We start from the raw sequence: 16,241 nt of genomic DNA, 5'->3' as shown, positions 1-16,241 counted from the left end.
GTCACCTCTATGGTTTGCTTTCACTGGCAATATCTCCCCACACAGTTAAAAATAAAAGTCACACTGCACAAATTTCACAAGATTATTTTACTAGAATTTAAGGGAGAGAAAATATAATTCAGTTTTCACAAAGAAAATTTTTACAATGAACTCAGGACATACAGAAGGCATGTTCTTATTTCAGTTTCAAATACCCGAGTACCCAAGTAATGCACCCCTTTCCTGGCCACACACAAGTTGAGATGCCAGTATGGAGCCACCTTCTCATGACCTCTAACTGGGAGGATCAATTCTCACCAATCTCAGACACCAGTCATGGAAAACTTCTGTTTATCTGGTCTGCCTCATTCAGCAGGGAATACTGCTGGTTCCTGTGAATGTCACCAGCCATATGCTCTGGTCCAAACCGCTTTCTTCTTAAACTCTGGAAGAACTCTCAAGGACAGCAGGGTGGCTAAGAGGACAAGAACACAGAGCATACAGATACACTTGACAGAGCTGTGCTGAAAAGGTCATTCTGATCAGAAAGGTGTGAAAACAGAGCTTGGCACTTCCCTACTTGACTAGTCTTCAAAACTAATTAATGATTCCCACATCTTAGCAGAATTTAGAATTTCAATAGTGCCCCACCCCCCAAGGAAAAAACCCATAAGTTTTACAGGATGCAAAGGTAGTTGGTGTTTTTTTGCTTTTTTGAAAGTTATCCTATAAATCTTTAAATAGGAAAATTTTCAGAACTATGATGTTTGATATGCTAATGATACTATTTTTCTTTATTATTATTATTATTATATTTGTGTTTTAATTTTACACATCAGGCATGGGTTCCCCTGTCCTCCCCCCTCCTGCTCCAAACCCCACCTTCCTCCCACCCCCTCCCCCCCATTCCCATCTCCTCCAGGGCCAAGACTCCCCTGGGGATTCAATTCAACTTGGTGGATTCAGTATAGGCAGGTCCTGTCACCTTCCAAGCTGAGCAAAGTGTCCCTGTGTAAGCCCAAGGTTCCAAACAGCCAGCTCATGCACTAAGGACAAGTCCGGGTCCCACTGCCTGGGTGCCTCCCTAACAGTTCAAGCTATTGTCTCACTTATCCAGAGGGCCTGATCCAGCTGGGGGCTCCCCAGCCTTTGGTTCATAATTCATGTGCTTCCATTTGTTTGGCTATTTGTCCCTGTGCTTTTTCCAATCTTGGTCTCAACAATTCACGCTCTTACAGTCCCTCCTCTTTCTTGACAATTGGACACCTGGAGCTCCACCTGGGACCTAGACCTAGATGCCCTTCAACTGAAGAATGGATAAAGAAAATATGGTACATATACACAATGGAGTACTACTCAGCAGAGAAAAACAATGACATCATGAGGTTTGCAGGCAAATGGATGGATCTAGAAAAAATCATCCTGAGTGAGGTAACCCAGACTCAGAAGGACAAACATGGTATGTACTTACTATATAGGAGGATACTAGATGTAAAACAAAGATGACTAGACTGCTACACAACTCCAGGGAGGCTACCTAGAAAACGGGACCCTAGGAAAGATACAGAGATCACCCAATGACAGAAAAATGGATGAGATCTACATGAACAACCTGGATGACAGTGGGAGTAATGAAGGGCAAGGTTTGAGGGAAAGAAAGCTTAGGGGAGCAGGAGATCCCAGCTGGATCAAGAACAGAAAGGGAGAACAAGGAATAACAGACCATGATAAATGAAGACCACATGAGAACAGGAATAGGCAGAGTGCTGGAGAGGTCCCCAGAAATCCACAATGATATATCCTCAGTAGACTGCTGGCAATGGTCGAGAGAAAGCCTGAACTGACCTAGTCTGGTGATCAGATGGCCAAACACCTTAACAGTCGTGCTGGAACTCTCATCCAATAACTGATGGAAGTGGATGCAGAGATCCTCAGCCAGGTCCCAGGTGGATATTAATTTTTTTAATGCCATTACTATTTACATGAATATATTACCTCTATAATAATTTACTTTAAATTTGTGTTCTTTTAGACACGAACACGATTAACTCCATTAAATGCTTAATTAAAGAGAAAACGCCACACCTATCATAAGGCTGAGTTCTTGTGCTCAATGATGCAAGTGTACCACGCTAAATTTTATTTGGACATGTATTTATAATGCATGTATTTCCTACTGTGTTATATGACCCAAGGAGAAATTTAAAGTGGAGAAATTCTGAATAATATCTTTTAGTAACTATTACATATTTCTTGTCCTAGTCTAGAATATGAATATATTCAAATATTATGTCAAATAAAAGAATGTGAAGGAATGTAGGAAACCCAGGTCATTCTAGGAAGCCAATGACACTGTAGTCTAGTAAAGGTGGGATTCCTTAAGCCAAGTGATTGTTTTCTTCATTGATATCAGTTGTTAGCTTTGGAACTGAAGATAACACATGTTTGAAACCATCACCAGCCCAAGCTCCCTGCAGCACACAAAGAGAGTCTTACCAGCAAGTCCCTAGGAATGGATAAAGTGAAAACATCTTAATCACAGCCCTGATTCCCAATGAAGCTCTACGCTGTATTAGAACCACATTCAGGCACTGACCCCCATCTACATGCTTCCCATTCACCAGAATTCTTGGCTGCTTAGTAATAAAAATATTACACCTTCTTTAAAGTAAAATATGCATCATACTATGACTCCAAGATAGATAAATCATCACAGGTTAGGCCAGTGGAATGGCAGTTCTCAGTGCAATCAATGTCTTATGACATGCAAAGGACACTGCAGTAGCCACTGGCTTCAGAACCCTGAGTCCCAAAACATGAGTTTAAGACTCTACAAAACTTTCAGAAAGATCTTCCACATTTGGGGTTTCCTACAGTCATAATGTGCCATGGAGAAGTATGAAACCATGAAAACTCTGGTAGTGCTTGATAGCATGGGCAATGATTAGTTCCCATGGCAAAATACTAAGCAGCATCAACTAATACTGGAAGCTAGTATAAGAATGTGTTCTAGGATTTAAAAATAATGTTAAAACATGAAAGGTGAAATCAGAACTGTCTATGTGTACTTTTCCAGTAGTTTCACATTACAAATATACTAAAAGAGTCCTCATACACAGGATGGAGAAAAACTTAGGAAAACCATCAAAACTGTCTCCAGAACTCTGAATTTCTGTTTGCTGTATTTTTATTTTTCAGAATTTTGCAAATTTTAATTATTTTACCATTATAATAAAATACCTAATACCATTTCTCTAAAAGTTATGTTTAAAAGCACTGGTCCTCCTTTTAAATCCATTTTTCTGATTTGCAATGCCACATTAGGGACACTTTGAAACCATGTGACCAATTATGCTCTTCCACATCACAGCCACCATGTTAGGCATAAAGCATGAAGTAATACCTTTCAAAAGATCCTTGGACTTTGCTGCAAAGGCTTCATTAGGAATTTCCATGACACTAAATAGCCAGTCAATGAACTAGGGTGAAAAAGAACATGGTCAGTGAAGTAAATGCCACCATCTGCAAGAGCTCAGCCGGTCTCTTGGGCCTGCATACAGGAGAAGGGCAACAGCCTTTCAGCAATTCCTGCTGAGGCTGGACAAGTAGAAATGAGATGGGTGTTAGAATAACTTAAAGGACGGAGGAGTGCAGAGGCGACACAGCTCTCAAATCAAAAGGCCTTACGAAGTCTAACCCACTTCCCCTAGTGAACATGCAAAGACCTAGTGCAGACAGAGTAAGCTAGCTATGGGCCCAGAGCACTTCAATTTATCATTAACATTATCTCTAGTCACTCTGAGAGGCTCAGAGAGGTCAGTGACCTTGCCTAAGTCACATCCCTCTGAACAGCAGGGTCAAGATTTGAGCCTAGCTATACGTGGCTGCAAAGCTATTTTCTCTATATCATGCTATCTCTCACTGGTTCCATATGCATTTTGGTCAAGGATAATAGGCCTGTAAATTTTCCTTCCTCAGTTTGTTTAGTAACTTACTAGTAGATTAATAGTCACTACAAATATATAATCAATTTAAGATGTCTATCCCATATCCAAAGTGAACAGTGTCCCAGTCTGGAAATAACAGAGGAGGCTACATTTATTTGGGTTAAAAGCTGAACATAAAATGCAAAGCTTGGGACAGCCTCCTAATTCTTATCTGACTTAATTGTGAAAAGCCCTTCAGCTGAGACAATCAGTGGGGTTAGGTGTAGCTAAGCCGGGTTCACGGTTCAGAATGTTTTTTAAGGATTAATCTTCATATTTCAAGAATAAGCAACAAATTACTAGTTTAAAGCTTTCAACATCATAAAAATCCAGTTTTGATTAAATGGGATTCAAAGAAGAATCTTCCAATTGGCTATATTAAAGACAGGATGGAGCCAGATAAAGCCAAGGAAAGGAGACAATATTTCCATGTGTTTTGCTAAGTTTGCACAATTGAGGACTAAACCCCAAAGTGCTTCCTATAACATAGGCTTTCCTGAGGTCAGGGGCAAGGGTGTCAGGCTGTAACAAAACCCTGTTCAAGCTTTAGAGCAGGCCAGCTACGCCAGGTACACACAGTGGCTCTGTGAGATAGAGTAAGCCAGGTGGACCCTTTACTGTGTTACAGTAAGATTCCAGACCTACACTTCTAGAACATTGTCTGAGCCACCCCTGGACATGAGCCCACGTCCCTCTCTTACTTCTTACCTCATATCCCAACACAGCATACCATCCCCAATCTTGAGTTTGTCTGCCTATGTGTCCTGACTTCAAGGCTTGGAGGTAAAACGTATCCCTTCCACCCAGGACCAAGAGCACATGTGCCCTCAACAAGTGAATGAAGATACAAGCTTCATCTCTGCCTCGCCCTCACCATAGACGAGTTGTTGCTGCCGTCAGTGCTGTTTCTAGACAACAGATACCATGAGCCTGGGCAGGCCTCAGCCTCTAGGACATGGCATAAGAGTGATACTCGGGGCTGAGTAGGAAAGCCTTTGGTGTGATCCAAGCTTCGTTTAATTCCCACTTCCATCCCATAGCAGCAACTGCTGGAGACAAAAGCCTGCCTGCCCTGCTAAGCAGGTGGCTGCCACCCCTCACCTTCTGGGTCTGTTCTTTCCACGGCTCTTTCTGTAGCAGCAATAGCATGCTACTGGGAAGGAGAGTGAGAACCTCTTGCACAGTGACTCTATGCATCGGACTCTTGCCAAGCAAGGCTGCTGCTGGCCCACCAGGCCCATTCTCCCGAGGCAATGACAACCAACTGGCACTGAGGCCAAGGAGAAGTGGGGCCTCATGGTCTGCCCAAGCCACCACAGTAGCTGCAAATATCAGCAGCAAGAAGTCCAAAGCCTGTCAAGAAAGTAGAAGTGGCATGAGATCATAGGTTCTATTCAAAGTGACACAAGCTCACAAGCACAGCCTCCACCGTGATGCAAGGCCGTCTTTCTGCCTCTTACCACTCCTGCTGCCCCAGAAGAGGAACTATGTGAACGGCAAACTCAGTTCCAGGCCGACTGAGGGGCCTCCCTGCCACTGTGCTTGAGAAGGTTCCTGATTCTCCCTTCTGTTAGGCTGGATTATTCCTCCAACGTTTCAAGAGAAATAAAATTTATTCTTAATCATATCAAGATCTAAATACTCTTCCTTTTTCTGATGTTTTAAAGACATAAATAAACTAAGAAAGGTATTTGTTATATGCACAAAACTGATTTTTAAAAATATAAAACATCTGATTTTATTTTTAAACAATAAAAAGTTTATCTTTAGGCATTAAAAAAAATCTGTCTGGAATCCATCCATCCTTCAGACTACATTAGATACTTATAAAAGGTTTTAGACATGGTAATGGAAACACTTCCAAGATGCTGAATTACTGTGATTTCAATTATACTTTTCCAGCTAATTTGCATGCTAAGTGATTTGAGATTTTTGTAAGAAAACAGAGTTAATAAAAGCTCAGGAAGTCAGGGGAAAAAAAGAGACTGCATTAGTTGAAAAAGTTTTTTTTTAAAAAGTATTTTCCGGTCTCTTAAGATCCCAACTGATGAATTAAAAATTTAACAACTTCAGGTGGCACATGCCTTTAATCTTAGCACTTGGGAGGCAGAAGCAGATGGATTTCTATGAGTTTCAAGGTCAGCCTGGTCTACAAAGAGAGTTCCAGGACAGCCAGGGCTACACAGAGAAACCCTGTCTCAAAAAGCAAAACAAACAAACAAAATTAATAACTGCAAAAAGAGACACAACTCTTTACACAAATGGTACAGAATTTCAAAGAATGTATCAGGCTATGAAAATTATACTCAACCAGGAAGAATGCCTACAAAGAAAATTTTTTAAAAAGTAGGAAAGAACTGTGTTTGTATTATTGGGTGTTCTTACAGCCACCCATTACAAGAGGCCTTTTCCTTGGGGGTATTATAGGTCACGGTGCAGATATGACGAAAACTCTCTCCACGTGTAGCATGCAGGTGTTGACACACATGTGATCTGCACACACTTCATCTTTATTCTAGGCATTTTTAGTTACATGTGAGCCAGAGAAGAGGCCTGAGCCTGACAATTCCATACATTCTGTATGAGGACCCTAGGTTCCCTCTCTAACTAACGTTCTTTGAGTCCTATGCGTCAAAGAACATGTTTTGTTAAAAGTATTTCTTGCCAGGGTGTGGTGGTGGTGCATGCCTTTAGTCTCATCACTTCAGAGACAGAGGCAGGTGGATCTCTGAGTTCAGGGCCAGGCTGGACTACAGAGTGAGTTCCAGGACAGCCAGAGCTACACAGTGAAACCCTGTCTTGGGGGGAAAAATCCTCAAAAGAAAGTCCTGAGAACCTCCAAAACCACAGCAAGAGGCATTGCCAGTGTTTCTCATAATAAAAAGGAGAAACACTGTGAAAGTGTGTTTAATTTTGGATCTCAGATCACCCCAAAGGCCATGGCTTCCAGGCATAGTCCCCAGGGTGACACTACTGGGAAGCAGTAGACCCTGTAGGAGGTAGTAGCTAGGGGAGATTCCTTTTTGGATGGGGGGGGTTTGATCTGAAAAGAACTATGGGATGGGTCTTGGATCTGGCTCAGACGCACACTCCTTCCCTGACCTGCCACTTCAGCACAGTCCAAAGCTACGGGGTCAACGGATCCTGGGCTAGAACACCCAAAGTGTGAATCAAATGAATGTCTTCACTTTGTAAGCTGATGACCTCAGGCATTTGTTACAGCAGTAAAGACAGCCATGGAGTCTTCTTTTGGGAAAGAAATGATAAATTTTACATTTTAAGGTAAGCCCACCACTTCGCTGTGTACCTCATCAAGAGCCACACTCTGAACAGCTGCTGGCTGGTGGGCAAGGTTTCTCATATAACCCATCAATTCCAAGAGCCACTCCATTCTCTTCAACACACCTGAAACAGACCAGCAATGACCATCACAACCGAGGCAGCACGAGTGCTCAGAATTCCTTAGACAGCTCTAAGATGCAGTCCCTGAGTGTCGCTGCCCACGATAAAGTTTACACTATTAACATCAGGAAACTACTTTAGCCTTTATGTTTAAGTGAATCCTTCTTTAAGCCCCCCTTGCTCACTAGTGATAGAACACACTTATTGGAGGTTTTTCTCTGAAAACTGAACACATCAGGAGAGGTCTGGACAGAAACTAGGCAGTAATGCTGAATCTCGTTAATTGTGGTGATATTGTGTTCCCCAAAATATTGTGCACCCTAATAAACTTATCTGGGGTCAGAGACTAGAACAGCCACTAGATACAGAGGCTAGAAAATGGTGGCACTCACACCTTTAATCCTAGCATTCCAGAGACAGAAATCCCTCTGGATCTCTGTGAGTTCAAGGCCACATTGGAAACAGCCAGGCATGGAGACTCACACCTTTAATCCCAGGGAGTGATGGCAGAAAGCAGAAAGGTATATAAGGCCTGAGGACCAGGAACTAAGCTAGTTAAGCTTTCGGCAGGTTAAGCTTTAGGCTTTGAGCAACACAGTTCAGCTGAGATTCATTCTGGATGAGGGCTCAGAAGCTTCCAGTCTGAGGAAACAGGATCAGCTGAGGAACTGATGAGGTGAGGTAGCTGTGGTTTGTTCTGCTTCTCTGATCTTCCAGTATTCACCCCAGTACCTGGCTCCAGGTTTCATTTTATTAATAAGACCTTCTAAGATTCCTGCTACAGGTCGTTAGCTATTATACAGTCTTTCCTGTGCTCAATACAGCAGTAATCAGAAGTCTGCCATCTGCCTGGTGACAGAAAATGGTTTCGGGGTGGCAGAATCAATTTCCATCTGTGTGTTTGGAAAGCTAAAGTAAAACTGACAGAAGCAACTTAGTGTTTGTATTCATGAGGGCCTAGAGCAGAGGTTCTCAACCTTCCTAACACTGTGACCCTGGAATACAGTTCCTCATGTTGTGGTGACCCCCAACTATAACATTCTTTTCACTGTTACTTCATGACTGTCATTTTGATACTGTTATGAATTGTAATATAAATATCTGATATGCAGGCTATATGATATGTGACCCCTGTGAAAGGGGCATTCGACCCCTGTACAGGGGTTGCAACCCACAGGTTCAGGACTTAGTCTAAAGGAACAAAAATAATATGAAAATCCTCAAAAGAACTCATTCCTATATCCAAGAAATAGATGGTGTGAGCTACAGCTTACCATCCATTGAAGACACTATTCATTCATCTGGGGTAAGACCAGTCCCGCATCAGCAAACAAGCTAGGGTTTTTTGTTTTTTGTTTTTTTTTTTTAATCCATAACGTTTTTATTGATTATCTAGGAATTTCACATCATGAGCCCTGAGCACACAAGTTAGCTTTTAAGTTGAGGAGACATGTGTAACTGGAGAGAGACAGCAGGCCACTGTTTGTGTCCTCACCTGTGTTGGCATGGCTCACAATGCGTGCCTGGTATAAGCCATGCAGAATCATCCAGGCCAGAACCTCTTTCTCCTGGTGCTGCACAGCAGCAGTGATCAGGTCAGTGAGGCTCATCAAGGGGAGTCGTCCTTGAGAGACTAAGTACAGTTTGACAAAGGCAGCCTTTTCTATGTTGTCCTGTGTGGGGAGGGATTGTTCAGTCATTAGTAAACCAACAGAAATGCAAGGCAAAGGCAATCAGGAAGAGTAAGCTTGATGCTATTTCCCCAAGCACTAGAGCTATCCTGCATTTCCTGTAGCAGAGCCTAGCTGCCTGTACATGCAACAGAGGCCGAAGTGTCACATTTGTTTTTTCATGAAAACTATGAATATGTTCAGAGGTTGGCAAGTAAGCATACACAATAGTAACATAACACATGCTATGTTCACCATGTTCCAAATACCAGTCTAAACACTTAATATGTATTAGTACAGCAGTTTTCAAAATCTGACCCAGAATCCTGGGGATCCCAATACCCTTTGAGAGGTTCTGTGAAGTCAAGACTATTTTCTAAGTCCACCAAACTATTTTAGTATCCACTGCATTTTTAATGCCACTTAATTTTTTAAAAATCCATTTATAAGGGACAAGAGAGGTGGCTCAGTGTTTAAAAGCATTTGCTACTCTTCCAGGACAACAGTGCAATTCCCAACACCCATATGGTGGTTTATGACCATCTATATCTCCAGCCCTAGGGGATGTGACACTGTCTTCTGACCTCCATGGGTACCAGGAATGCACATAATACACAGATATACATGCAGATAAAACACCTCTACACACAAAACAAAGAAATTGAGATGCAGTTATACTTAATGTAAATAATAAAAAACAAGCCAGGGAAATATGCATAAGGGATTCAGCTGTATACCCCAGTTTCATACTTATGTCAAGGAAACCACTGGTAAGGTGGAGTTGAGAACTAAAATTGTTCTATATATGGGACACTACTTCTTTGAAAAAATAATGGCAAACTATGGCTATTTTAACTGCCTATTATACAGACTATTTTATCAAAAACTTGAAGAAATAAGCCCATCACACCAAGAAAAATACTTCATAATATTTGTTGCCAATAATTAAATTTATATCATCTAATAAAAATTAGATTTTCAGAAAAAAAATTGTCTACTTTTTTGAGCTTGACAACTTCCCAGTGTGTAGATTGCTTTTCGGATAAGACTTCTGAGGATCACAACAAATATGTTTTAATATTATATAATAAAATATGCCAACATTTGGAAGGCCTTCAAAACTTGACAAGCCAGCAGTTTCCAAATGACCAGTGTACAGTATTAGAAAATCATATATCTATCAAAGAGCTGACATTCAAAACAAACCATTGGATTTTAATGTCAGAGTGGGCAAACTTCCTTGGCATGGTTCTGGAGAACTGAAAACTATTTCGAAGGAACTACCAGTTGATGACTTTTGGTGCATATCAAGGAAGACTGTGGTGCTAAGTAATTACTGAGTTCTTGCATTGAGCTAGTACTGTTCCAAGTACTTATTATGGAATAGGTCATCTAACTCTCTAGACAACCCTAAGAAAAATTGTACCCATTTTACAGACAGGGAAACCAAGAGGTTATAAAACTTGACCAAGATCACACTGTTCACAAGCTGCAAATCTGGATCTCATCAACAGCAGTAAAAATCTTGACTCATTCTTACCACTTCCATGAACTGCTTCTCTCTGCTTAAAATAAGCTAATCTCCAAAATGCTGAGAGCCAAACACTCTGGAATAGCGGTTCTCAACCTTAGGATGTACCAGAATTGCCTGGTTGGAGAGACTATCCAAATATAGACTACTAGGTCCAATGTTCTCAAGTGGGACTTGAGAATTCCCATTTCTAATCAGCACCAGGCCCAGAGACCCCAGGCTGAAAACCACAAATATTCAAGGACCTAACTGAATAAGCAAACTGTATAAGGACAAGGTAATTACCAGCAACTGGGGATAAGGGGCTCATGGTACTACATGGTATGAAAGGTGCTATTCAAATCAGTACACCAATTGGAATGTATTTATGCCAAAGTGTTTGATGATTACTTGGAACTCCAACTCCAACACAAAGCATTTTGTATTTACTTCATTAGGTGACTGGGTCTGGGGGCTACTTGTCAATTATGTCAGGACTAATAGTATTTTTCAAATGATTACCCTTCTGCATTACAAAAGGATAGTATTGGGTACCAAAAAAAAAACAAAACACACAATTAAAAAAGAATAAAGAATAAGAAGAAGTAAGAAAAGAACTATTTGTTTATGCCTTCAACATACCAGCAAGTTCTTTGGTCAGAATATTAGAATATTCCCCTTTTGTGGGTATTACCTTGAAGACATTGTCCTATTCTTATTTTAAACACTGATCACACCAGGCTGCCTACCAAATCTGCCAAGTGAAGGAAAAAGTCAGCTCCCTAAAGTTATCTAGTAACAAGTTTGATGTAAAACCACATTAGACCAAAAGGATATTGTAAACAACTCTTCAAGTGGAATCTCTGCCTCAATAGTGAAAATATGCATAGATGGACACATTGTTACCTGGGTAATCCGGGAAAGCTGGTTGGCACCTTCATCAGTCATCTCCGAGAGGCACTTGGCTACACTGATGTACAGCTCGAGATCACTTCTCTGACAAAGATAAAACTCAAACATGTCAAAATACAATGTAAGACAGTAATATCAAGTCTATTAATATTCTGATGAATTTATTAGACTTGTTTATTCCCAGTAACAGTTGCTGATGAGATTCTAATGTTACCAAACCAAAACACACAGTCAGTCTTTTCACAATTGAAAAATGTCTTCTCCATTGTTCTGTGTTTGCTTGGCTGTCGTTCTTTTCTCTCCCTATCAGAAGTCCTTTATTGTAAGCAGATCTGAACCTTGTTGTGAAACTTCAGTGCAGAGGTTTGTAGTGGGAGGGGAAGGGCTGGCATGAGGCCATAGGATAGAAAGTGATAAATAAGACAGTGGTGAATAAATGATACTAAAGTAATAGCTCATGACAGATATGATAAAAAAGAGTGTTGTCAAGTGCACTGGGTAGGGATTTCTGTGCTTACTCATCTCTGGCAGGTATCTGGTACAGCACTGGTTAAATCACCTCGAAGCTTGCTCAAAACTTGGTTCTAATACTCAACCTCCATTTAGATCTTGGAAACAAACACACTCCCAGTGAAGAATGTGGGTATTTCTTGCTAGTCTTCCCACCCATATTCTTCAAACATTCCCAGCCTGCTTTGCCAAAATGGCTTTAAAGAAGCCCCAGCATAAACTGTCAGGAATGTAAATATTTTTGTGCTTTACCCGAATCCTATTTGGCAGAAGGTCAAAAATTCTCCCAGTAGCATCACAGAGCAGACTCCAGAGGTGGTGGGAAGGGCTGGGCAGTTTCATGGCCTGGCTCAGACCCTGTAAGGCACTTGGGCACAACTCGGGATGGCTAGGTGGGGAAGCTGCTTTAAAAACTGCCACTATTAGGTTTTCAACAAAACCTTGGATCTGTTCGTCAGAGACATGCTTTACCCACAGAGGCATAGACACCAGGAGGTATTTCTTGGTACTCAGCTGGAAGAGAAACAGAAGAGGTCAGACATAAACAAGGCAGTCTGAGTTTGTGGTGCTCCGAGGCTCTAGGTCATCACTGAGTTGGAGAAAAGACAGATGGAAAACTGTGGGTTACTTCTTTCTGCCTTATTTTCCCATGGCTTCACAGTCCAAAGGGTAACAACTCTTAATGTATATAGCTGTTTCAGTTACTTCTGATCCACGGTGACTCATGTGTACATGTAGGATCTGTCAGTCCACTCAACTGAATCATCAAATAGCTTAAACCCTTTCTGAGATGGGAACAAAATGCTACTTCTGAACGTACGTGACAGTTGCTATTCTAATCTTTTCTAATTGTTCTGGCTTTTCTGTATGTGGTGTTTGTATATGTTTCTGCACACATATGTGGGTGCTGGTGTTCATGTGTGCAGGTGTGTGCTGGAGAGTTCGAGGAAGCTAGTGGTCAACTGAAGGTGTCTTCTTCAATCCTCCATCTTATTGTTTGAAACAGGGTTTCTCACTGAACACAGAGTTGGAAAGCCAATATCACCAAATGGATAGGCTGGCTGGCCAATGAGCTTCATGGATCCCTGTCTCCATTTCCCCAGCACTACTGTTTCACATACACACAACACACCCAACCTTTACATGGATGCTGGAGAGCTGGAGATCCAAACTTAGGTCCTTATGCTTACACTGCAAACATTTTACCAACTGATCCATTTCCCCAGCTCCTCCAATTCAGTTTTAAAACTGAATTCTTGGGTTGGGGATTTAGCTCAGTGGTAGAGCGCTTGTCTAGCAAGTGCAAGGCCCTGGGTTCGATCCTCAACTCAAAAAAAAAAAAACAAAAAAAAAAACCTGAATTCTCCAGCAAGAGAAGCTGTCAATCCACTCAACTATTCTGCTTAACTTAAACCTTAGATCTTTTCAGAGATGGGAATAAAATGCTACTTCTGAAAGTATGTCATAGTTGCACTTCAGGATTTTTGGTTGTTTTTGTGGTTTGTGTGCACTGTATGGATGTACATGTGGAGGCCAAAGGTGGGAAGTTCATCTTCTGAAAAATCTATGGAACAAAGCATCTGATATTATTATATCCTTCTGAGGAAAATCAGGTAAGCAATAAGGGGAACTGGCGTGCTGAGCCACTTCTGATCAAAGAGCCACCCACTGAGCATGTGGGCCTTACCAGGGCATCTCAGTGTACATGAAAGTCAAGTCAAGAGTCAGTACTAACTATAAGCAGTCACATGCACTTAAACATTCTTAGATACACAAGTTTGATACTAATGGACAACAAGTCTAGAAGAAGCAGGCTAGGAAAAAAAAAAGTAAAATCTTTCCAATAGATCCATTAAGGTGACATGAGTTTTCTAAAGTACACATCTTCAAGACTATTCCAGCTCAGATCATTTTAACAATGATTAACAACATATATCCACAATCAAAACAGATGCCAAGAGCTGAACAGGTCTAAATCAGAAACGGCAGACCCTACAGGAATGAAAAGAAAAGTCTAAGGTTAACAGAATAGGCTGTTAGACATTCGATTAAATGGGAAGAAAGAGTTCGTGGCACAAAGCTTTGGAGTCAGCCATACACTGGCTTCCCACATATTACCATATGCAAACTTTGCTCAAAACGCATGTCTCAGTTTATCAATCTATAAAGTAGAAATAATAAAACAAACTTCCCAGGACCAAAGCTTCATAATAGGATTCTGTGCTAAAGAATTCCTAAAATTTATGTGAAGTTTAAATGTACAGGTTAGCTGCATATATCAACTCACAGCAATTGTGACAGCATTCACAAGACCTGCATAAGTTCAAACCAGACCAAATCCCAGCATGGAGAGGAGGGGAGAGATGGTAAGAAAGCTCCATCCCTAGCTTAGGAGCCATTGGTAACTGACAGCTTCTGGAAAGAGTCAGCTTTCTTTATGAATGTGACTCATGGTAGGGATACTCTACTCCAGTGGAGAGTCACACACCTAAGAGTATCTGGGCAGCATAAATTGCTCTTGATGGACTAAAAAGAAAAAAGAAAAGGGACATAAAGCTGGGTCAGTAGGGAAGGAGGTAGGTATGGAAGAGCTGGGGAGGGGTTTAATATGATCACAGCACATTGTACAAAATTCTCAAAGAACTAATGAAATAATGGAAGAGGAAAAGAGGGACTATGGGGGTCCACAGAGGCTCCCTAGTAAGGCTACTCAAGGTCAGAAAGTCTGAGCTTGCTTTACCCAGCAGGGCTACATAATGGGATGATTTGGCCAACGGTGTGGTTACCAGGTGTTTTGAAGGGTCTACACTTGTTGGTACTTTACACCTCAACCTTGAAGGGGGAGGGGTGTCTTTTGCCCCTCCCCTTGCTGATGTATAAAAATCCCATCATGAATAAAGTCAAGGCAACTGAGTATTGACCCAGGGTCTCCCCAAAGCTATCCTGTGTCTCTGTCTTTCTCTCTGTCTAGAACTATATTTTTATCTAATACTTCTTCATTCCTCACTCCTCCCCCCAAGAACCCTTTGAAAGGTTGGAGCTGGCCTCCTACAAAGGACAAAACTAGGGTCTGAGGAGATGCCTCAGTTGGTAAAGTTCTTGTTGTGTACGCACTTTCAATCTCCAGCACCCATGTGAAAAAGCATGGTAGTTTTCCTGTAATCCCAGTGCTGGGGAAACAGAGAGAATAGGATCCTAGGGCTTGCTGGCTAGCCAGTAATTAGAGAGCTCCAGGTTCAGTGAGAGACCTTGTCTCAAAAATAAGAGGAATGCAATTAAAGAAGATGGACAACACTGACTTTTGACCCCCACCCCCACATACTCTACATATCCCGTGCACGTGTACACACATAAATATGTATATACATATACACTATTACACACAGGCAAAATTATAGACAGTACATTATTGGTAGCTTAAGTCTCAGATGAGAGTAGAGACTGACTAAAACTGGGCCCAATTTTTAGTTGTGTTGAGTGATGTGAATATTCATGGAGATGTACTAAAACTCACCAAAGTTTACCACTAAACTAGCCACTTTTAGGATATATAAATTACACCTCAATAATGCTAACTTTTAAAATGAGCTGCCGGACATTGGACATTAAAGCTGATGTCTATAACACGGATTGAGTGTTAGCAAGAACCAGGTACACAGCAAGTGAGAGCTAGATGAAAACCACCAGAGTACAAGTGGGAGGGATGGTGATAGAGAAAAAGGTGCAAACTTCATTAACACACATCTCCAACTAAAGACCCTCGTGCGGAATAAGAAAGACTAAACACAAAAACAATGCAGAGTCAGAACTACAGCCAAGACATTGAGGCTGTAAGAGAATCTTGTACTACTTGAGAAAACGAAAGCCAGACCACAGATAGAACTCAACATGATGATCATGTACTGACGATCAAGTTAGAGCTTCAGGAAATTATGGAATATCTCTTTTATTCTGCAGCAGATAGACTCAAAATTCTTCCTTACTATATGTCTCTAAACACTTCCTCCATTCTTATGCACCTTTGGCCAATGTCTGGAACATGCTCACAGACACAAAATGAAAGGGTCTCTTCTACCTCATTAGTTTGTTCATGCTGAATACTCAAGCAGAGATGTTCATTCCTCTAACTCCCTCCCCAGTGTCTCTCTTTGAATGCTGACCCAGATCCTACCAGGCTTTCAAAATTCACCTTAATTGTACCCTACTCCAAGAAAGGGAGGAAGCAATACATACAAGAGGTGTTCAGCACAGATAGATTTGTCTCTCTCTTAA

General features: G+C 41.3%; 1 protein-coding gene across 1 annotated transcript in view; it reads right to left on the bottom strand.

Moving 5' to 3' along the window:
- Positions 1 to 68: 68 nt before the first annotated feature.
- Positions 69 to 16,241, bottom strand: part of Focad (focadhesin) — a 286,698-nt gene continuing 270,525 nt past the window's right edge. Inside the window, exons 40-46 of the mRNA XM_036178561.1 lie at positions 12,222 to 12,482; positions 11,454 to 11,543; positions 8,863 to 9,040; positions 7,273 to 7,370; positions 5,067 to 5,318; positions 3,383 to 3,458; positions 69 to 454 (exon numbers count right to left, since the gene is read on the bottom strand). Coding sequence (XP_036034454.1) covers positions 381 to 454; positions 3,383 to 3,458; positions 5,067 to 5,318; positions 7,273 to 7,370; positions 8,863 to 9,040; positions 11,454 to 11,543; positions 12,222 to 12,482 — 1,029 coding nt within the window. The 3' untranslated portion in view covers positions 69 to 380. The remainder of the gene's footprint in view (positions 455 to 3,382; positions 3,459 to 5,066; positions 5,319 to 7,272; positions 7,371 to 8,862; positions 9,041 to 11,453; positions 11,544 to 12,221; positions 12,483 to 16,241) is intronic.

Source organism: Onychomys torridus, chromosome 2 (genome assembly GCF_903995425.1).
Source record: "Onychomys torridus chromosome 2, mOncTor1.1, whole genome shotgun sequence".
Classification (NCBI taxonomy): domain Eukaryota; kingdom Metazoa; phylum Chordata; class Mammalia; order Rodentia; family Cricetidae; genus Onychomys; species Onychomys torridus.
The sequence above is the reverse complement of the archived record's forward strand: the minus strand, read 5'-3'. Positions and strand labels throughout refer to the sequence as shown.